The sequence below is a fragment of the Sylvia atricapilla genome, chromosome 19 (assembly GCF_009819655.1).
Source record: "Sylvia atricapilla isolate bSylAtr1 chromosome 19, bSylAtr1.pri, whole genome shotgun sequence".
Classification (NCBI taxonomy): domain Eukaryota; kingdom Metazoa; phylum Chordata; class Aves; order Passeriformes; family Sylviidae; genus Sylvia; species Sylvia atricapilla.
In genome coordinates, this window is record NC_089158.1 from 6,588,826 (window position 1) to 6,611,937 (window position 23,112).

At 45.3% G+C, this 23,112-nt stretch overlaps 1 protein-coding gene across 2 annotated transcripts in view; it reads left to right on the top strand.

Moving 5' to 3' along the window:
- ABL1 (ABL proto-oncogene 1, non-receptor tyrosine kinase) overlaps positions 1 to 22,821 on the top strand; it is a 78,441-nt gene extending 55,620 nt beyond the window's left edge. For both annotated transcript variants that reach the window (XM_066332771.1, XM_066332772.1), the window contains exons 3-11: positions 931 to 1,226; positions 6,269 to 6,541; positions 10,377 to 10,461; positions 10,824 to 11,001; positions 13,176 to 13,360; positions 15,476 to 15,628; positions 16,270 to 16,359; positions 16,695 to 16,859; positions 19,211 to 22,821. In XM_066332771.1, the coding sequence (XP_066188868.1) occupies positions 931 to 1,226; positions 6,269 to 6,541; positions 10,377 to 10,461; positions 10,824 to 11,001; positions 13,176 to 13,360; positions 15,476 to 15,628; positions 16,270 to 16,359; positions 16,695 to 16,859; positions 19,211 to 20,910 (3,125 nt within the window). In that variant the 3' untranslated portion in view covers positions 20,911 to 22,821. The remainder of the gene's footprint in view (positions 1 to 930; positions 1,227 to 6,268; positions 6,542 to 10,376; positions 10,462 to 10,823; positions 11,002 to 13,175; positions 13,361 to 15,475; positions 15,629 to 16,269; positions 16,360 to 16,694; positions 16,860 to 19,210) is intronic.
- The last annotated feature ends 291 nt before the right edge of the window (positions 22,822 to 23,112 follow it).

Consider the following 23,112-nt stretch of genomic DNA (forward strand, 5'->3'; position numbering starts at 1 on the left):
GGCCAGAATTCCACTGGGAGTGGGGGAGAAGGTGTAGGAAGGAAAGTCACTGTGAAATAATTAAGTTTTGCACCAAACCCTGTGGAATTTTTTATTTTTTTACTGTGGGAAATCATCTTAAATACAAATAATTCACAAAGTCATGACCTTTTTAGAGGTTATAACTGTCTTTTTTACTGCGTTGGGCAAGAAACTGTTTGCCAAAACTGAAGTCTCCATTAGGAGCAAGAATTTGAACTGAGAAATTAAACTAAGCTGATTTTGGAGGCTGGCCTCCTACATTCATAGTTCCCCAAAACACAGTCCCTGAAAAATGACTGTACAGATATAAGGACCAGAAGGCTTGAGTAAGAAAACACTGTATGTACTCCAAGTCACATCTACTTACCTTCCTAATTGAAATTATTTTTTTATTTTTTATCCACTCCAGTTCTTTCCTAGCTCCAACAAGCCAACTCAGTTCAAATAAAATTTGCTGGATTCATTTTTTAAACTCGAGCAGCAATGGAGCTGGTGCAGAACTGCAGGAGAGCCTAAAAATCTGAAGCATGTGACTTTATTTGGCTTGGAGAAGTCCACTCAAGCTTGAAGAGAAACACATGCTCCCTGCTGAGTCAGATACCTATTCTTATAGGAGATCTGTTAGGCAGAAAGAACTTATCTTTGCCCTCAGCTCCCAGGCTTGCCATATCTAAACACATTTTCTTTTTCCCAGAAGTGAAAAGCTCCGTGTGCTGGGCTACACTCACCATGGGGAGTGGTCTAAACACATTTTCTTTCCCCCAAAGATGAAAAGCTTCATATGCTGGGCTACAATCACAATGGGGAGTGGTCTAAACACATTTTCTTTTCCCCAAAGGTGAAAAGCTCCGTGTGCTGGGCTACACTCACGATGGGGAATGGTCTAAACACATTTTCTTTTCCCCAAAGGTGAAAAGCTCCGTGTGCTGGGCTACAATCACAATGGGGAGTGGTGCGAGGCGCAGACCAAGAACGGGCAGGGCTGGGTCCCCAGCAACTACATCACCCCAGTGAACAGCTTGGAGAAGCACTCGTGGTACCACGGGCCGGTGTCGCGGAACGCCGCCGAGTACCTGCTGAGCAGCGGCATCAACGGCAGCTTCCTGGTGCGGGAGAGCGAGAGCAGCCCCGGCCAGAGATCCATCTCCCTGCGCTACGAGGGCAGGGTCTACCACTACAGGATCAACACTGCCTCCGACGGCAAGGTAGGCTCCAGGCTCTGCAAACCCTGCTGGGATGTGCTTGGTGTGCGCCGGGTCGAGCCGTAGCAGTTCTGAGCTCTGGTTGTGGGGCTCACTGTCTGTAGTTACAGTGAGCTGTGAGATTCTGATGTGGCTGGGACAAAGCAGTTTTTATTTCCTTTAGCAAACTGTGTGATACAGATCAGCAGTGAAGCACTTTAAGGGAGAAAATAACAGAGCAGAATCTAATAGATCGTTAATAAGAGATTCTGAGAATTCTTGTCCCTTATGTTCAAAAGATAAGATCTCCTTGACTGTCAAATCAGACAAGTCTGTGCCTGTTGCTAATAATCCTATAAATATTAGGGACAGAGTGCTTTCTGAGGTATTCTGCGGTATTTTTAACTACTGTTTTGATTTCTCTACAGTATTTCAGCGTGATCATTGGAGACGGGTAGGCACTTTCACTTTTATATGGGCTTTGTCCCCAGTTCCTTCATTTTTTCCTTAGATTGTTGTGTGCTGTAGCAGTGTTGCAATGCTGTGCTTTGTGGATGCTGCAGAGAAATGTTAGCATAAAAGTGTAGTTTTCCACGGATTTTTGTTTTAATTTCATGGAAACATTTCTACTGGCATTGGATTTTGGAAAATGTTGTTTTTTAACAAATCTATTTTAAGCAGTGTCTCTTTAGATCCTGTGCAGAAGTTGAACTATGGGTCTGGAGCATGGCTGCTGAGGCTCTTCTTGCCAGCATTTAATAGATGACAGATTCTATGCCATTAAATTTCTTCAAAAGAAAAAAAATAAAAGTAATGAAGTATAATAGCAGCCCACTGTGCCAAATTTTCCTTTGTCCTGTGAGAGCTTTACTCTTCTTACAGCAATGCTGACAGCAAAATCTTTAGTTTGAAAATACAGGGACCCAGTACACAGTGTTTCCTATTTATCAGACTCAGCACTCTGAAGCCTCCAATAGGATAAACAGATTTTATTCAGTGATGAAATACTTTTGGTCTGCTTTAGCAAATGGGTTGTAATTGAGACAATTCTGACCATGTTATTTAAGGCAACATATTTTCAGCTTTATGGCATTTTGATTCTTCCTTCTCCCTCCCATGTAGGCACTCTCTGTGGTCAGCATCAGCTCTGTGAAGTGCTGACATGCAGCTTACTGGAAGGACTACATGGCAGTCTGGAATATTATCCTTCCTTCTGTCTCTGTAGTGGATATTCCTTCTATTCCCATAGATGCTGGCAGATGAGCAGTGCTCACATGTGAACGCTTTGAACTGAGGGCTCTTTGGGTTGGTGTAAATAAGCATGTGTCCATGAGGACATAGCACACGTTCTCCGTTTGAGAGCAGAGTTTGGCATATGAAGGCTTTCATTCCAGCAGAGCTGTTTTTATCCCAGAGAAACAGTGCTGCAGAGCTCCAGTAATCCATTCAGGTCTGTGTTAGCCAGGTTAACTGTTCATTTTCCACAAAGTTGCTTGCATTGGTGTTCTTGAGGAAAAGTGCAGGTTGGAACAATTCACCAAAGCAGATCTGCAGCTCGTGGTACGTGGAAATACGAAATTGAGCAGCAGCAGTGACCAGGACCTGTGGCTTTTGGGCATTGCAGGATCTAGCAAAGAGGTAGCCCCAGTCCTCCTGATGCTGTGCCAAGTGCCAGCATCCCTGCAGAAGGGGCAGTTTGCCATGTCCATGCATCATGTGCTGCAGTTCACAGCCCGCCCTGTTAAACCTCATCGCTTTCAATTTGCGTTAACGAGCTGGGCAGCGAATTGCGACATCTCAGAGGCAGATGTGCTGCTGGGCTGGGGACACTGTGCTCTTCCAGCACCCTGTCCCTGGCTGTCAAAGCTGAGGAGCTGGGAAGAGAGAGAGCCAATATCCCTGTTTGTCCCTCTGCGGAATGGAGGCTGCTGGAGCAGGTCCTGCTCTGAGCTGCTCGTGTCGCACTCTGTTTATTACCATGATCAGATCATGGCCCTGCTGGAGGAAAGCTCTTACCTTCGCTGCCCTGAGCACCTGGGGCCCTCTCAGCCTGCTGTATCATCAGTCAGCCTGTCCAGGGAATTTAATATCTCCCAGTGCTGCAGTAAGGATGAATGGCTTTGGTGGGATCATATCCTGTGCCTGACAGAACACGCTTCGGGAGAAAGAGGTATTAGAGGAACATGTGGAGCAGCTGCTGCTCAGCACAGTGGTGTGTCCTGCATTGCAAAGCCTTTTTCCTGGGGGAAAATTGAAAGGACTAGAGACATCAGAGGTTTATACATCTTAATTTTAGTACAAATGATACTGAGTGCACTGGCATTCAACAAATTTTAAAAAATTCCTCTGGGAATTTTTTCTGTATTTCTCACTTTAATGGGTCGTATTTTTCTGGACCACCCTCTAATGTTTTCTTTTGTTGGTTAAGGTTTTTTTAAGGAAGGTATTAAAAGTGACCTTTCTTGATTTGGTTGGCACAGTGCAACCAGTCATCTGGTAAACCACTTCTGTGGTACAGAGGACTTGGTTTTCCTGACTTGATAGTACTTGAGGGAAAACCTCCTATTGAGTAACCCAACTGAATAAACAGCCTTGTCCAGCCAGTTCTTCAAATCCTGCTGTCCTCAGCAGGAAGGAAGCAGGACTGGGGTCCTGCTTGAGTCTCTTGGATCCTCCAGTGGCTGGATTGGATGCAGGCTTGAACCTTCATGGGTTTTTTGGTGTGGATGTTCAGTTTTGTCTGATGAGTGGGGAGCAGGAATGCCATTGGATTGAGGATGTGCTGAGGTTAGCATGAGCCAGTGTAACCACCTGTATAAAATATTCCAGCCAGGAAAAAGAGTTGTGGGCTGGTGGCGGAAGTGCAGATGAGCAGCCCATTAGTGCAAGCAGAGCCCCTTGGAAGAGGTCTGGTGTTTATGGTTTGTTTGGTGCACAAAAATTTGGACTAATGTCTCAACAACATAGCCAGAAAGCAAACTTGAGTCCCTACAAAACTCAGGTGCTGGGTCTGTCACCTCTGTAAGTGTACAAGTCAGCAGCACCACATGGTTTTCTTGTTGGGTGTCATCAGTGAGAGCTTGGAAAAAAGCTGCCTTCAGAATAAACATGTTTACTGGTGGAAGTTAATCTTAATGTAAATGGAAAACTTAATTAATGTTAAGGCATGGAATGTTGCTTTGTGGCTTGTACACGGTAGTCCTTTTCTGTCCTCATCCTGCTACAGGTTTTCTCTGAAATCTTTGGCCATTTATTTAGCTTCTTTCTCCTTCTATAACAGGATCATACAATCTGTCACACTAAATACAGATATCTCTAATTTTCATGAGATACAAGTTGTCATAAAACCATGGGGGAGCTTCCTTCTCCATGCCTCTCTAATACTTCCAAGTAATCCTGGAGCTCAGCTTTTTCTACATCCATATTTTTAGATTTTAATTCCCAGTGTAACATGGGAACTGCTCATATCCACTGCAAGTACTTCAAATCATTCCCAAACAGGCATGACTTGTTTTAAATTGTGGTTGTATGGCTTATGCTTGGTCACTCACACCAAGCAGCTGTAACAGCTCTTATGTTGTCACTTTTCTGTTCAGAGAACATGTGGTTTTAAGGTGGTTTCACCTGTTTGATCATGAAATGTGTTGTAGGTTTTCATAGGAGCTTTTTTTGTTTGAGGGTTTTTTTTTTTTAGCCAGTGTTGAAATGAGATTTGGTCCAGTTACTTTACCAAAAGAATATCTGATTCATTTTGGTAGAGAGTTGTGAACATGCTCCCCAGGAAGTTGCCATTATTTTCCAGTCTCCATTAAAAAGACTTTAGTGAGGTTTGAAGGTGGTTTTGCCCCTTCCTGCAAACATTTTTTTTCTCTTGCAAATGCAGCTCCCTTTTTTGTTGGTGATACTCTCTTATTACTGGAGCTTCAAAGATGCATTTTCTTCTTCCATCCAAAAATTCTGTCTAGGTGGAAGAAGCAGAATTTCACTTTAAGTCTGGGATTTTTAAATGCCTGGCAGCCCTATCAGCTTCCCAGCTTCCTGAAATCCCAAACAGATGGCCACTGCAAATGCAGAAACTGTTGAGTGTACATCCAGCATGTCAGAAGCATTTGGGAAGTTTGATCATAGCTGTTGGCATGTGATATGAGCAGCAGGAGTACTGTGTGGACTGGGCAGGAATTTGGGTGGCTTAACGTGGTGCTGTTCTTTCTGTGGGCTTGTCCCTTGCCAAACCTTGGCCCTTTGTGAGGAATGGAGCTCTTCCATCTTCTGTCTTGTAGGCTGCACTATGATGCAAAAATGCTTGTTGATGCAAAGATTTCTCCCTGTCCTTCTGGGAGAACTTTTCATATAATCAAATTTCTAGCTTTTTTCACTTTGCCTGGCAGAAGACTGGGCTTGAGGATAAAAACTGGAGACAGCTCTGGTGGGAGGGAGTCAGTTGTCCATTATCTTTAGCAGGATTTTAGGCTTAAAGTGGATCTTCTGTATAAATGTTAAGAAGGTAACAAATATGGGTTATCATGCCTCGCAGCAGGTTTTCATTCAGTGGTAATGATTTTCCTTCTGTGCTATTGATCAGTGCCCATCACAGGAATGGAACAGACCAGCTCCTGACTTCATGCTAAACCTCTGCAGAAGCTCAGGCCTAAAGCAGGGAAAACTCTGGTTTGCCAGTGATTCTTCAAGGAGAATTTAGGCAGGTGAAAGTGTCATAACCCAAATAGTAGTAGTGAAATTGAGACACTGAGTGTGACACCTCTCCAGGAAATGTCCCACTGACCACCTTTTGAAAAAAGACATCCCAAGCAACAGCATGCTATTTGCAGCCATTTTTGCCCTGTTGTTTTGGCAAAGTGCATGTATTTTCTCCTGAATCCATGCCTTTCCCATGTAAGCATTGATTGTTCTGAGCTCTGGAGCTGGTTACAGAGCTTGTGGAGCTCACAGTTCCACGGCTCAAGTAGAAGCAACGCCACACTTTGCTTTCATGACGCAGCTCCTGCCTTTGAGTTCCCCAAGGGGCATTACCTGAACGAGTTTTTCCCTTCCCCTTTGGTTCCCAGCTCTATGTGTCTTCAGAGAGCCGCTTCAACACCTTGGCAGAGCTGGTCCATCACCACTCCACCGTGGCAGATGGGCTCATCACCACGCTGCACTACCCGGCGCCCAAGCGCAACAAGCCCACCATCTACGGCGTGTCCCCCAACTACGACAAGTGGGAGATCGAGCGCACCGACATCACCATGAAGCACAAGCTGGGTGGGGGCCAGTATGGAGAGGTGTATGAAGGAGTCTGGAAGAAGTACAACCTGACAGTGGCCGTGAAGACTCTTAAGGTAGGACTCAATCTCGGAGCGATCGCTGTTCAGCTGGGAGCAAGTTCCAGCTGGCTGGCTGCCCTCAGTTCTAGTTAGGTGTTTGCATTGATGGCAGCCCTCCCTTTGAGTGCTGTAGGCTGGAAACTGACTATTTTTAAAAGAGTTTGATCCTCTTATGGTTTATGTGATACCTATAACACTCGTATCTAAACAAAGGAGGATGTTAACAGCGCAGTTTTTGCTGGAGAATGGATGCAACCTTAGAAAAGTAAACAGTGCTGCAATGTCTCGCATTCAGGGTGTGGTAAAGGTGAGCTGTTCAGGGATGAACACACCAGCACAAGCTGGTGTATTAAGGAAAACTGTAGATTGTGAGTTAGTCAACGTAAAATTCAAAGCCTGTGCTTCAGGGAGGCTTTACATGTTTTGATTTTCTGTCTTATGCGGCGTCTTTCCCAAAAGACAAGCTCCCTGTGTACCTGGAATTCTTAAGCAACTGTTCAGAGCTGCTTCTTATCAAAAGACACAAGAGGAGGAAAAATGGTATGCAAGCTAAGGTATATTAAAATTCATAAGTGGCTTTAATGAAGAACTGGATAATCAGTTCTGTTTCTGGCTCTGCTCCCTGATTTCTGCGTCTTGGTTTCCTTGTCCCTTGAAATGCAAATAGTGCTCTGTGAGTTCATAAGGTCGTTGCTAATTCATCTATGTTTATAAAACTGTCTTGAGATCATCTGGCACCATCTGCACACATTGCATTTGATTGCTTAATAGGAGTTTATGTGAACTTGACACCATGTTCTCTCTCCTCGAATGGGGACGTGGTTTGGTCTTGCAGAAACAAACAGAACCGAGGGTTTCATTTGTTTCTTTTTGGTTTTTTTTTTTTGCAATGGAAATTTTGAAGTGGAGAGAACTCTGTAGACGCTTCAGTGTCGGGGGAAGGACCTTTCCTTGATTTGGGGAAAACATTTCTTCCTTGCTCTCTGAGCAGCGGCTGCCTCAGTACTTCTGGGTTGCCATGGCTGCGGAAAGTATTTTCATTTTGGCCTTTTCTGTACTCTGGAGGTTCCTGCTGCTGCTCCCAGCGGGGGAGTCCAAGTGCTGCTTGCACAGGGAGCGAGTGACATCTAGTGTTGTCCCTGCTCGGGATTGCTCAGAGCGCTGCGGTGCAGGTGAGATGGGATGTGACCAGCTTCAGCAAAACCTGCTCATACTGAGGAGAGCTCAGCTCTTTCCTGGAGCATGGCTTGCAGTAACATTTTCCTGCTGCTGGTTGCAGTGTGAGGATTCCTGATGCTTTCAGGCTTCCCATCTTGCTCCAAACTGAAGTTGTTATTTTTGTTCTCTTCTCCCTAAAACCCATCAACAAAGGTAAATTGCATGTTATCCCATCAAATCTGTTTGTGCAAAGGAGAAACCTTAATACAGACCATGGCTGTTTCAAATAAATAAATATTTAATGAAACATGACTAAAAGTGGTTCATAATGTAGTATGGAGCAGCATGTTCCACTGGGGAGTGTAAGAACAACCAGGAAGAGAGTTGAGAAACACTTCAACCTGCAATTATGCACACTAAAACCATCCTTAAAAGCAAATTTATAATCCACCTTCTTTAAATCCATTAGTCTACTGCCTGACAGGTGGGATTATAGCTTTCTTCAAAGTTTTGGGAAACATTTTAAAAATGCATTTATATCCCAGTTCTACTGGGAAAAACAAGCCTTTTGCAGCTTCTGCCCAAATCTTCGGATGACTCATTTTATTTTCCTTTGAGAGAATGTTTTTCAAAACTTTGTATGATTCTTCTTGCTCCTTCCCCATCTACCTCAGATATCTCTATAAGAAAGATAAAGGAGAGCGAAGACTAAAAGAGAGAGAGAAGGAGAAAAGTCCTTCCAGCATCTTTTTGAATAATGATGCTTACGAACACCCATTTGTTGTTCAGTTTTCTATCAAGTGTCTAAAGATAGCTCATGGCTGGCACAGAACTGGAGAAGAAGCAATCGAAGCAGCACACACTGTTCCTCAGTGTTTAACTGGAGAGGGCAAGACCATGTTTTGGTTAGGAGACATTGCCTGTTAAAATCCATCCCTGGCAGCTCTGTGGGTTGCACAGGACACAGTATTTATCAGGGGCTGTTATAACAGGACATGCTCTGAATTTGTGGTTTTTTACCCCCAAATTGGACAGGAGCACAAGGCAGTGGCTGTGGGGACAAGGAGCTCTGTGACCTGCACTGGACCAAGTGCAGCTGGTCGTGACTCTGGCCACAGCTGGTTCTCCTGAGGGCCATTTAATGGCTGAGCTGCTGTGAGCTGATCAGCTCAGCACATTTCTTACTGTGCACCTCAGCTCTGCTGCCCCTAGGACTGCCTCTGCTTTTTGTGGTTTTTTTTTTTTTTTCCTTTATTTTTCCCCAGCAGAGAAGCCTGTGTTTTAAATTAGCTAACATGTAACCCTGATGTCCCTTAATGCCATGGCATAGCCCTGTGCTGTGCTGAGAAAATGCTGGACAGCCAGAGCTGTTTTATTTCTGCCATGGTTTAGTATAGTGGGAGCTGGGAGCCCGTTAAAGCTTGGTCCTTTCCATGAGACCAGGTTTTCAGAGAGGTCATTGCTACAGTGGTTCTCTGTATGTGTCCTTCCTATTAATATGGTCACTGAGAGGTAAGAAATTTCAAACTGTGGAGCAGCTATGCAAAGGACAAACCTTCCAAGGTTTGTGTAGCATGAATAAGACAAAGGCATATTTAGGATAATTTTGCAACCTGGATTATTAACCCAGTTTCCTTTGCCAAAGAGAACAGTTTAAGGTTCTGCTCACAAGGACCTTTGGACTATTAGTTTTGACAGTGTGTTGAGCAAATCGCAGCTGTCAATCAATCTAATTGGCAATGAATAGTAAATGATTGAATGGAAGTGTTGGAAAAATGTTCTCAGTGCGAAATGCAGAGCAGGGAGCTGGCTGGATCTCACAGTGGCAGCCCACTGTTATCGTTCTCACCAGCAGCAGTAAATCCTTTCCAATCCTTCCCTGAAACACTTTGTCCATGTAGCCTGTCAACATTAATCCATCATTGAAAAAAATATGGATATAGAAAGAAACATTGCTTTAGGAATAGATCTGTATTTTTGCACCACTTTGAAATGACCTTCCGGCCATTTGGGGCATATCTGCTTCAAGAAAAATATGTCTTTTGAGCAAGATTGTATCTTCCTTGGTTTTGTGCTGTGCCAAGTAACTTTATGGCACCCAGCAAATTGGTAGTGACACGTCTGCCCAGAATGGATACGTCATGGGTCAGGCTCTAAACACCAGAAATGAATCTGTGGAACTTTAGGCTTTCAGTCTCACAGTGGCTGCCATCGGTTGTGCCTCCCTGACTGAGAGAGGGGATTTCTTGTTCCTGCCCAGTGAACCCAAGGGCCTGCCTTTCAGCAGCCTCTCAAGCATTTGATTGTGGTGTATCCTTTCTTTTATGTTCATTCTTGTTCCTTTTCTATACTTTTTATTTCATGGTATCTTTTTTTATTCTGTTAGGAACAAGCTTGTTTTTCCTTTTCAGCTCCCGAGCCTTCTGTGAGGGACCCTTCACAAAAGGGATATGGATTTTCTTGTCCCAGACAGCTCAGATAGTATGAAAATGACAAAAATATGTATTTTTAAAATCATACAAAAATTAATGTTTGTAACTCCCTGGCTTTGTGTTGTGGCTACAGGGAAAAATTACTGTGTGGGAACTGTGGCTTAGGTTGTCGGTTTGCAGTTCTTTTTGTGTCCTCATACAAAAATCTGTTCCTCCTTTGTGTACACTTCCTTTGCCAAAGCTTTGCCATTGTTCTGCAGGAGGATACCATGGAGGTGGAAGAGTTCTTGAAAGAAGCTGCAGTAATGAAAGAGATCAAGCATCCTAACTTGGTGCAATTATTAGGTAAGTGATAAATACCAAGCAGAGGGATTTGAACTAAACCCTTGTGCAGTGATATGGATGTTAAGGAGCAGATAAGCTGCTTACCATACCAAGGCTTTAAATACAGACACTTATTGTCTGGCAAAAATTCACAATTTGTACCACTAATACATTATTTTTAATGATCTCGTCTCCCTAATGTTTAATTTGCCAGAGCCTGAAGCAGAAAATTAAACCCCTCTATTAACCACTTCCAAGCAGAATCCATTCTTTCCACGAGCCCCATTTTTCTGACTTCCGGAGGTACAAATTGCCTTTCGAGGATGAAACCTGAAGATTCACTAATTCTGCAACATTTATCGTCAACTTTGTGTTTTCTCCAGGGGTGTGCACACGGGAACCTCCTTTCTACATCATCACAGAGTTTATGACGTATGGGAACCTGCTGGATTACCTGCGGGAGTGTAACAGGCAGGAGGTGAATGCTGTGGTGCTGCTGTACATGGCAACTCAGATCTCCTCAGCCATGGAGTACCTGGAGAAGAAAAACTTCATCCACAGGTAGGAAGGACAGTGAGCATCCTTGAATCTCAAGCAGAGAGCAATCCTTGATGTATTTTCCTCCCTTTTAGGCTATCACAGCGTTGATTGGTGTCGTATATTTAACACACTAGTGCAAATCTGGCACAGTCTATTAACCTGTCCAAAGGATGGCTTTTCTCTTACGGTGTTTCTCTTGCCTTTGAAGCAGATGCAAGTGAAAGACACATCACTACTTAAATATTTTGGGCAAGGCATTAAATGTGAATTTAAGCCCAAAGTAGTAGACTTTTAATGGACCAGACAAGCCACTTCCTTGTTTCTAACAACCTTTCAAACCAGCTGCAGTTGGTGATGTTGGATGTGTGCAGGTCCCCACGGCAGAATCACCCTCCGAGCACTGCCTCATCCCCTGTTCTTTCTTGTTTGCTTCACTTTGTTTTCCACTGCAGGGATTGTTCCATGCTATTGTCCAGATTGTGTATTCACTTTAATAAGCATCTCTGCTGTCTTAAAAGTCTCAGGGACTCTGACCTTTAAAGTGTGCTGCAATTATGGCTGGAGCTTTGCGTTCCTTGTCTGCAGAAATGGGCTCCTGGCAATGTAATGACACATCCTGCACCGGGGCTCGAGAGTGGCTGAGCTTTGTACAAGATTCTCTCGGTGTCGTAGCGTGACCTTTCCTGCCCAATTAACTGGAATATGGAATTAGCACGTGTTTTTTTCATAGAGACAAATATGAAGATCGTGTGTAAAGTTCTAGGCGCTCTTCTAAGCCATGAGCTGCCTTTGCTGCTTGAAAGGCCGGGTTAAATGCTGCTATCAGTCAATAAATTGAACAGTGGTGCTGCCAATTAAAATTGCCAGCCTTTGATTTGCTCTGTTGAAAGGATATTTGTCCCTTCAGCCTGCAGGAAGTAAACTTTAAAAACTCCTTTATGTGAATCTCATTTGTCTTCTCTGCCATTCATTTAATTTCATTTCCTCTTCCTTCTGATGACCCATTTATCTAAAATAAATAGTAGCGTTTTTCCTTATCAGCCACCCCCATTACCACCTACCCAATTATTTGAAGAGTGTTGTCACAATTCACATCCATGGATTCAAATGCTGTGCTCTGACCTCATATAATGAATCAGGAAGGAGGAGGAATTTGATTATGGAGAGGAGCTTTTATTTAGATACACATTGTAGTAATCAGCATTGATAAGAAGGGACATTCAAAAACGCTGTGAAATTTAAATGGGCATCTAGTAAGATGTACTTTTTTCTGTTTTTTTAATTTATTCTGATTGAGCAGAACAAGCAACAGAAACAGCAGTGTCTGCCTCATATCTAAAGATCTCACAGGAGCTTCCTGGTACAATTAATTTTTAGTTCAACGTAACACAATCTGGAAAAGTGTTTTTAACAAAACCTAATATTAGGAGAAATTTACTTATCTGCTTTACATTTTTATCCTCCTGAAGCATTTCCAAGGATGCAAACAGCATGTACAACCCAGGGAAGTGGCAAATGCAACGTGCACACCTCTCACCTGCCAGGGTGGGGCCAGTGGTGAAAAAAAATATGGAGAAAATGTTAAATCTGCTTATTTCCCAGTCCTTTGAAAAGGCCAGCACTGATAACAGAGGCTTCTGCAGGTTTGCAAAGGCCAAATGCTGGTTTGTGAACAAGTTGTGTTGTAAAAGGTGGTACACCTGGGAGCAGAAAGAGCAGGGCTGGGAAGCTCATCCTGGTGCTGAAGCAAGGACTGGAAAAGGAGTTCTGGAGAATGCCTGGTGTTGGTTGGGGTGACTGAAGCACTACAGAGGTGGGCAAGAAGTGAGGAATTGAAACTCAGTTTATTCAGTGCTCATCCCCAGCTATTGATAACTTGAGCACTGACATTTCTTTGGAATATTTTTATCCTGAGGGTGGCAGCTTTTATTGAAAGTGAGGGGGCTTCTTGAAGCTCTCACTTCAAATTAGAAGGAAAAAAAAAAAAAAGTTCGGATGACAGTCTTACGAAGACAGAATGGAAAATAACTTTCCCTCTTGTGTGTGTGCGTGTAACTCCAGAATTTCTGTGTAATATTTGGATCAAAATAATCACACAGGCCCAGGTTTCTTTGGGAACAGCAGGCTTCCTTGCTATCTCTAACAGCGAGATGGTAAAGACTTTTCTCATTGCCTATTTTTGGTCTTCTTTTCAGGGACCTTGCTGCCAGGAACTGCCTTGTAGGGGAGAACCACTTGGTGAAGGTGGCAGACTTTGGCCTGAGCAGGTTAATGACTGGTGACACCTACACAGCCCACGCTGGAGCAAAATTCCCCATCAAGTGGACTGCACCAGAGAGCCTGGCCTACAACAAGTTCTCCATTAAATCCGACGTCTGGGGTAAGAATTTGCATGGACAAATTAATGCAGATGATAGTCTTCTTTTCCAGGGTGGTGAAATGAGGTCGTGGTGGAACATTTCAGGAGGGAGCAGCAGTTTGAGCCTGGTTTGAGCCACGTTGTTCTGTGAGCTTGTCAGAGTGCAGGAGCTAATCTCTGCTTGAGCAGTCTCAGAGGAGAGCACAGAGAGAGCCCACCTGATTTTATATATTTGACTTGTTGGCAAATATGAAAAGTAAAGGATACTGTAGTGTTTATAGAAATGTATGAAATGGGGCTGAAGGGCACCAGTACAACTGCCTTGTTCTGCACAGAACTATGAAGTGATATGTTATTATGTAGCCAAAAACTTTCTGACTACTTCAAGGAGTAAAGAATCTGGTTCGTTTTATGTTAAAAAATAATTATGCATGTATCTGTCTAGTGATAGCTCCAAGCTCGTCTTTCTGCATTTTAAAAGAATAATCTTTGGAATGAGATGAGGAGAGGCAGAGGGAAAATTTGATGACAAATGGTTATTGAAGAGCCCTGAAGTGCTGGTGATAAGAGTAGGCTTAGCTAAATGGAGCTATATTGTATCAAATCTGACCACAGAAAATCTCATTGTACTTTTATCAGCCTTTCTTTGGGTTTTATATCTCTGCCATAGCTGTTGGTCAAATTTTCAAAAGTGCCCAGTGACATGAGATAGAAGTTTGTGGAATGTGGTCCCAAAGGCACTTGAAAAACGATATCCTGAGCATCTTCTCTGTATAAACCAACAGACAGAAGTGAAGCAGAGATGAAGTTTTCTGCAGTCTGGGAGGAAATGTGTAGAGAAAGGTTTCATGTTGAAGAAACTTTTAGGTAGATGGCTGATGTAAAATGTTTTGTAGTTGGAGGAGGAAAAGCCAAAACAGCCTCTCAAGGAGTATGTGATTTCTGACCAGGGTGTTCCTGCTGCTTTGGGTTTCCATGTGGTGTCAGCTGCTGAATATCTGCCACAGTCTTAGGATGTTGCTGTACTGCTGTGGTGGCTGCAGGATCCCTGGTGCCTTTCAGCAGCAGAGTATTCAGGGGGAGAAAAGATCCCAAAGGAATATGGGGTATCTTCAGTAAGGGTTAACATAACCTCAGGAAGCAGAGTTGGGGCAGTGGACTTTGGGATCTCATCAGAGATCAGCTGTCCCCGGAGGCCAGGGCTGCTGCTGGGCACACCAGGGTTTAGCTGTTTTCACCTCACTGCCTCAAGACAGCAATCAAAAGAAAATTGTGCACAGAAATGTCTAATGTAAATTGCCCTTGGTAGCACTGCCATGTAATGTGATGTGATTTCCTTACTTATGCAGAATTGTAATCGCTTTCTCTTCAGGTTAAGAACAGAATAGGGTGACTGAACTAATTACATGCAGGTTGTTGAACTGGTGTTGGGTTTATTCTCTGTGCCTGACTCCTGGGTTAGCTGCCTGACCCCACTGCTGACCTGCATCCCCACTGACTGCTGCCACTTGAATGCCTGTTCCAAGACCCTCTTTGTGCTCTCCCTTTTCCTATTCAGCTTTCCCTGGGACCAAAATGTCTCACCCTCACTGAATCTCGTTGGTAGCAACTGCTAAAACTTTCCTCTCACTGCTACCTGCCAGATTCCCCTTCCAGACCACACTGCAGCTAAACAAGGGCACCCCAAAAACACTGAGCTATTAAAATGCGAGTCCTCCAGGGAGAGGTTGCAAATGAGAGGAGCTGCCACACTGAGGGAGCGACTGCAGTGCAGCAGTGAAGCCGTTTCAGCTAATCCACTGTGAAGTCTCTTAATTGTGCCTCTAATAGGACTTGAAGGATCTCAAGGCGTTCAGGTTTGAGACAACTGATACATTGAAAATTAGTCTAATTCTACCCTGTCATATCGCAGGAGACTTGTCTGTGCTGACGGAGAGCCTTGTTACGCTTCTTTAACATTTAAGCTGCTGCTGAGCATGGGATCTGAGCCACCCAGGGCTGGTCTAAGTGTGCAGCACTGTTTAGTGACTACTCCCACTAAACATCCTCTCAAATTCAAGATGAAAACAAAGCTTATTGATTTTTTTTTTCTCCTTTTATTTATTTTTTTTCCTTCCCTCTTGTTTTCTGCTGCAGCCTTTGGTGTTCTGCTGTGGGAAATTGCAACCTACGGTATGTCCCCTTACCCTGGGATTGACCTGTCTCAAGTCTATGAGCTGTTGGAGAAGGACTATCGTATGGAGCGTCCTGAAGGCTGCCCTGAGAAAGTTTATGAGCTCATGCGAGCATGTAAGTGTTTCTTAGCCCTGCAGATGCTGCTTTTTAGCTCTGCAAGGGTACAATAGAAGTGCAGAGGTCTGGCTATGTACCTCAAGGCATGAGAATCCCCTGCCAGTTGCAGGGAAGGTGCAGTGCTGCATGGAAGTGTTTGGTTAAAACTGCTTTCTCTGGAGGATGAACATGCTATGAAACCAGCTGTTCATCTCTACTGGGAGCCCACAGGCCTGGAGAGAGGATTTGTTGTAGATCTCAATGCTTCCTTTGTCTCCTTTTCCCCGACAACTTAAAGACAAGCTTGTGCTCCAAGGTTGAAGCAGGAGCTTCATTTTGCTTCTTACAGGACTGGCTGTGAGTCTTCTCTGTGGCCTTTTGGTACGTGACTCAGTGCCCTGCACTTTTCCCCAGCAGTCTTAGCACCTACTGTCACACACTGACACCAAAACCTGATTTAGGGAGTGCTGGGTGTCTGCAGCTGTCACTGAGCCAAAGTGGTTGCAGACACTCAGCACCCTGTAAATCAGATTTTCATGTCAGTATTTTATCTCAGTGTATTGGAAGGAGAACTGTGATTTCTGGCTCCTCCTGGTGCAGGATACTGAGTGTCTGCTGCTGGAGGGAAGTTTTGAGCGGTGGTGTGCTTTTTTTTTCAGGCTGGCAGTGGAGTCCTTCTGATCGACCCTCCTTTGCTGAGATCCATCAGGCCTTTGAAACGATGTTTCAGGAATCCAGCATATCGGATGGTAGGTCTGGGTCCCTGTTGGACCAGCAATTCCAGGGGTGAGGAAAGGGCTGACTGCATCCTTAACTCTGCTTGATATTCATAGCTTTGCAGTGAAACTCAGTCCTGTGTTACACTACCTGGTGTAAATGATGTAGAAAGCAGTTATTTGTTTACACATATGGATATTTTTTTTCTGGGCAAACATCTCATTTTAAAGGGCCAAGTGGCTGAACAACCCCACGGAACCCGTTTTGTGTCATTTTCTTTTCTTTTGTGCTATTAATTCCAAACAGAGCGATAGTTTTTTTTATCTTCGGTTGACTGCAGTGATTGTTTTTCTTCTGTGCATTGCAGAGGTGGAGAAGGAATTGGGAAAGAAGGGCATGAGGAGTGTAGTGAGCAATTTCCTCCAGGCCCCAGAGTTGCCAACCAAAACGCGAACATCGAGGAGAGCTGCCGAAAGCAAAGATGCCAACGAGGGCTTGGAGACTGCACATGCTCGAGGCCAGGGGGAATGTGGTAGGTTTTAATTAAAGTCATTATTCCTTCAGGAAATACAGGGGGAAACAAAATGCACATCTAGCTCCAGGCCCTCACGTAGGCAAGGCTGTGCCTAATAACAGGTGCCATCTCTGTGTACCAGCGCGGTGTTTCTGGGTGACAGGCTGCTGAGTTTGCTGTCCTGGGTCCAGAACTCCTTTTATTAGTTTTTGCAAAGGTAGGTTGTTAATTCTGGAGCCAGATACACACAGCAGCTGGGAGTGTGAATCCTTAACTGGCTGAGGGACTGGTGATCTCCCTGCTGTTGCTTAGAGAAGCCCTTGGAGTTCTTTTAACTTAATGGCTGTTGCCTGCAGCTCCCTAAAGACCAGAGCCTGAGCACAGAGCTCTCTGATCATATCCTCTTCCCATTCCCTGGCAGGAGCTATCAGTGGGATCTCCCACTGCATCTGAGTGCTGGGTAATCTGCTGTGTTCAAGCCACTTTACACTACCACACTGCATAATTTAAAGCAGGGTGATAGCTCAGGTTTAGCAAGCCCCATAAGGGAGGTTTCTTCACTGTTCCATCCTACCCAGATTTGTGCTTGCAGCACAGAAGAGTATTACTCTTGGCAGGCACCAAATATAATTTCAGCGAGGGACAAAGAGGTATTTACAGACTCTTCCATAAAATTAAACTTCCAATCAGTTTTTTCAGGCACTTACCTTCCATTCCAAGGTAATAAAAGCAGCGGTAAAAGGCTGAATGAGTACAGGAGATTTGTATCTAGCTTTATGTTTGAAAAACAAGAATGTAAAATGGAATACAGTGGGGTTTTTCCAGCTCCTGCTGAGGCTGCCTCTTCTGACCATTCATATGACTGACCTCTTTTGTGTAATGTCAGATTTACCCAGTGGTACATGTTTCAGTAACCAATGCACATGTAGGCAGAAGGGGGGAAAAAGAGGGGATTTAAAATGTTGGAAGAAGAAAGTATCAGTGACTCAGGAAGGAAGGTTATTTACCCTATATAGGAAATATAATTGCCTATTATTACAAGCTTTTGAAGTTAAAATAATTTCATTTAAATACTTGCAAGCTTTGAAAAATTCAACTACAGCAGGCATAATATGATTTTAACATTATGCTGGGAATCATTTCGCTCTTTAGTGGGGAAGAAATTTTTTCACAATAAAGTTTTATTGCAGTTTCCCTTCCAATTTTCAGTGTTTCCATAGCAAGTCCAGCAGCTGGAAGCTGATCCTCAGTGCTAGCTGCTAGTTTTCTCTGGATTTCTGCGCCTCTACTGTGTCTATACTCAGTAAGGCCGTGGTCTGGCTTTTCTGGCTGTCAGGTCCCCCTGAGTCCTGTGGGAATGGTGTAACTGCAGTGTTCCTGTGCAAACATGTTGTCCTCTCAAAGTATGCAAACGATTTTTTTTTTTTTTCAAATTCTCTCCCCTCAACCAAAATCCATTCCTCAGCCAAAATCCTACCCGCAGCACGATGATCACCAATTTGTGACTAAGAAACATCCTTCCTTATGACTCTGCTTCATCTCCCTTCTTGCTGCCTAGTCAAGCTGTAAATGTGTATGCTGCCCTGCAGGCATTCCTCCTTTGGATTAGAATGCCATTGGAGTGCCTGGCCTGGGAACGAGCCCCTCTGTCAGTCAAACACAGAGACCTTCAGGACTCTGTATGAATTTATTATAAACCATTATTCATTTCTAAGTACTGCTTGTAAGTGGAGAGAGGGTCACCCCATCACTTCTCTCTGCAGCAGTGCTGCTGGAGGAGGCTGGTACTGCCCCTTTTCTCTGTTACTGTACAAAGCTGAGCACCTTCACAGTGGTACAACCTGAGGTGTCGTATCTTGATCTTGATTTCTGCTCATGAAACTGTTATTTCCATTCCCCACAAAGGATGACATCAGGAAAATGAACGAGGAGCCTGGGGATGGAGGTGGGTTACAGAGGTGCCTTATTAATTCAGAGGGTCAGCGATTCAAAAGACAGCAATAGCACAGGGACTGAAGCAAAGGCCTCTTCCTATTTATCTTCTTCACAGTGTGAGGTTTAGACAAGTCTCCAGATGTGAGAAGGGGAATCTGAACACAAACATGTAGTGTTTGTATGTCACTCTGCCAGTCAGAAAGCCACAGGGAAAGTAGTCTGGCAGCCACCTCAGTAATGAATGGATGCAGGATTATGGACTATGTTCAGTCCAGGACTGAGTGTGGCTGTACTTAGTTTATTTCTGCTCCATAGCTGTGTCTGTTTGGAGAACCCACACCTTTTGAAGGTGCTGCACTGGTTTGATCCAGTAAGAAAATGGGTTATCCTGGCTCTTTGAGTAATGCTCAGAAAACTTCCCTTTTCCCTTGCAGACCCCCTGGATCACGAACCTGCTGTTTCTCCCTTGCTCCCACGGAAGGAGAGGGTGGCCCTGGAGAGCAGTTTGAATGAAGATGAGCGGCTGCTTCCAAAAGACAAAAAGCACAACCTCTTCAGTGCCCTGATCAAGAAGAAGAAGAAAACTGCCCCCACCCCTCCGAAACGAAGCAGCTCCTTCAGGGAGATGGACGGGCACTCGGAGCGCAGGGCGGGCGGGGAGGAGGAGTGCAGGGATGCTGGAAATGGAGCTTTCATTGCCCCCCCTGCAGACACAGCTGACCCCTCCAAGTTCCAGAGCCCAAGCAACGGGGCTGGTGTCACCAACGGGGTTGTGACTGGGAACTCTGGCTTCTTATCTCCCCACTTACGGAAGAAGTCCAGCACGATGAGCAGCAGCCGAGGGGTGGCTGGTGAGGAGGAGAGCAGTTCCAACTCCAGCAAGCGTTTCTTGAGGTCCTGCTCAGCCTCCTGCGTGCCCCATGGGGCGAAGGACACAGAGTGGAAATCCGTGACTCTGCCTCGGGATTTGCAGTCCACGGGACGCCAGTTTGATTCCTCCACGTTTGGGGGACACAAAAGTGAGAAGCCAGCACTGCCTAGGAAGAGGGCCAACGAAGCCAAGGCTGACCTTGCTGTCAGGGGGACAGTGACCCCTCCTCCACGGCTGCTCAAGAAGAATGAAGAGACCGCTGATGATGTGTTCAAAGATGCAGAGTCGAGCCCTGGTTCCAGCCCTCCCACCCTGACGCCAAAACTTGGCCGTAGGCAACCTGCTGCTCCTCCTTCTTCCAGCGGGCTCCACAAGGATGATGGGGTCAAATCCAGTGCCTTAGGTACCACTGTGATGATGGACCAAGGTTCTGCTGCCAAACCCAACCCTGCTGGGTTTGTGGGGGCCAGCAAAGCTTCCTCTGAGGAGCCACGCCTGAGGAGGCTCAAGCAGACCTCAGAGCCGGCAGGGAAGGACAAAGGGAAATTATCGAAGCTGAAACCAGCCCCTCCACTCCCACTGTCTTCATCCTCCATTGCCAAGCCTGGGAAGGTTTCTCTCAGTCCCAGCCATGAAGCAGCAGCAGATGTGGTGTCTGGGCCGAAATCCAAACAGTTGACTCAGGTTGGAGAGGCTGCAGGCAGTGATGCTCTCAAGCCAAACCAGTCAGGGGAAGGTGTGAAAAAGCTGGGGATCCCCTCTGTACCAAAGCCACAGTCCTCTACAAAGCTGCTGCTGAGCACAGCAACCCCAGCTGCCTCTTCCTCATCCGTACCCTCCGCCCCAGGCGGCGACCAGACGTCATCCACAGCCTTCATCCCCCTCATCTCCACCAGGGTGTCGCTGCGGAAGACCCGGCAGCCCCCGGAGAGGATTGCCAGCGGCACCATCACCAAAGGGGTGGTGTTGGAAAGCACCGAGGCCCTACGGCTCGCCATCAGCAAGAACTCTGAGCAAATGGCCAGCCACAGCGCCGTCCTGGAGGCTGGCAAGAACCTCTACACCTTCTGCGTGAGCTACGTGGACTCCATTCAGCAGATGAGGAACAAATTTGCCTTTCGGGAGGCCATCAATAAGCTGGAGAACAACCTACGGGAGCTCCAGATCTGCCCAGCCACCGCTGGCAGCGGCCCTGCGGCCACCCAGGACTTTAGCAAACTGCTCAGCTCCGTGAAAGAAATCAGCGACATTGTTCAGAGGTAGCAAGAAACCAGGCTGCAAAACAAACCAGTGAATCAATCAATCACAATGGGCCAAAGCCAGCTTTGTGGAGAGAGTAAGGTGTGGACTGACAAAGGAGTGGGGCATTCAGGTTAGGGCTGTGCCAAGGACACAGACTGTGAATGGATGCCCCAGCTCCAAAGGGCAGGGCTGTGTTCAGGAGGCACTTCCCATCCTCTGAACTCAGCTTCCCTGCGTTTCCTATACTTGTAATCGTCTTATCTGTGGAGTTCTTGCCTTGTGGACTACAAGTCTAAATGCTGATGTCACACCATGCCTTTGTATTAATATTTTATTGTTCTGGACAGACCATTAAGACTAAAGCCAGACTGGTGGACACTGAGATGCCATCCTCCTCAGGAGGACTTTGTACTGCATTTTTGTCCCCTCCCTCTGCTCCCCTGTGTATGAGGATGAGTGTTTGGATAGCAATATACCCGCTGCATTTCTTGGGAGAGTTTGCCCAGCACGTGGCCCTGGCCCAGGTCTGACATTTACCTGACACTAATGCAACAGATTTGGTGCTTGGGAGGGAAAGGCGAAAAATTATTAATGTAAGGTTTTTTTGGTGACAGAATGCTACAAGTGATGATTGCCCAAATTCCTCCTCTGACTCCACCTGCTACCCCTCATTTCTGTGTTTTTAGTAGTTTCTCAGTGTTGTTGAGCTGCAGTGAATTGCTTGGGCTCACTCAGAGTGCTGGAGGCAGCACCCACTGATGTGACAGCCCAGGAGCCTGTTTGTGGCACTCTGACACTAGCTGGGCTGGGGTTTGCAGATCTTGGGCAGCTGGAAGGGTGGCAGTGGGAAGAGATGGCTCAGGGTGAGTTCTGAGACACCGCTGTGCCTCCAGCAGCTTTCTGGCTGACTCTGCACATCGCAGTGGGGGAGAGCTGCCGTGTCTCCAGTGGAATTTCCACCTTTTTTTTTTGTGAAGGGAGATGGAGCCTGGCCCCTGCCCTCCTGCAGAGCCCTGTGCTTTGAGGGGCTGTGGTGCCTGCCTTTCTGTGCCACTGGAACCCCCTGAGAGGAGCTCCAGTGCCAGTACTCTGGGGTTAAAAGCATTTCTACCTTCATGCCAGCGTGGTTCCACCCAGCATCAAACAAGGATCTGTGGAGACTGCAGACACTTCCCTGGGGTGCATCTCCCGAGGAAACTGCCTCAACATGCTGACAGCAAGACTCCTGGCCTTCCTTGACAAGGTCCTGTGACCTTCCCAATTAATGCTGGGAACTAACTGTGACTCGTGACAGTAGTGAAAGAACAAGGTTTAGGGCTATTAACGGTGCAATTTAACTCCTCTTAACAGTTCCAAACATGAGAAAAACACATTTTCCATTTTCTGTTCCCCTGTAACTCGTGACCCCTCTTGTGTATCTTAAACACTAATTGCCTTCAATTGTATTTTATGCTGTTCTCTTTGGAACTGTTTGTTTTGTATATGATTTCTAGTAGTTCACTTGTGTGTGTTCATGCCACTTCTCGCCCTCACAAACAGCCATGACTTAACACGTGACAAATGTTCAAAAGAAAGTACACACTTCTGCCACAGGCTGCCTTTCAAAAGAAAGAACCCAACCCTTGAATTGTCTCTTTCCTGGAGGTACTGTTTTTACTTTGATAACATATTGTGCCACTATATTATACATTTGTATCTCGTTATTACACACTTTTGTAGACTTGTCTTTTTTACAGTGTGTAAATAGCTCTGTCCTTCATCTCTGTGATACTTAAGGGGGTCATTTCCCCTTTAATTTAGTCCGGTGCAGATTGTTTCTGTACATGACTTTCAATTCTTCTCTCTTTCTCTATTTCCATTTTTTTTGATTTGTTTTTTTATTCCAGTCTCTCTTGCGTAGTATATTTAAAAATAAATCAATGTTGAGGAAAACTTGTGTTTGTCTGTTAGTGAGACTTTTCCAGGCCAGCTGACTCCCCTTAGACTCTTCATCCAAAACCAGGGGTTCCCTGTTTGGGTGGTTCACTGTGACCCTTCAGCACAGTGGGATGGTCAGAGCCAGGCCAGCAGCCCCTTCCCATGTTCCTTTGATTTGGCTCTGAAAAGTCAGGAGAGAAAAGAGATGCACAGAGTAAGACTCTGTCATCACCTCTTTTGACTTTCTGACAAAGACTTTGCTGTTGCCTTGAAGGAGATTTGTATCAGAGATTTAACTTTTCTCCT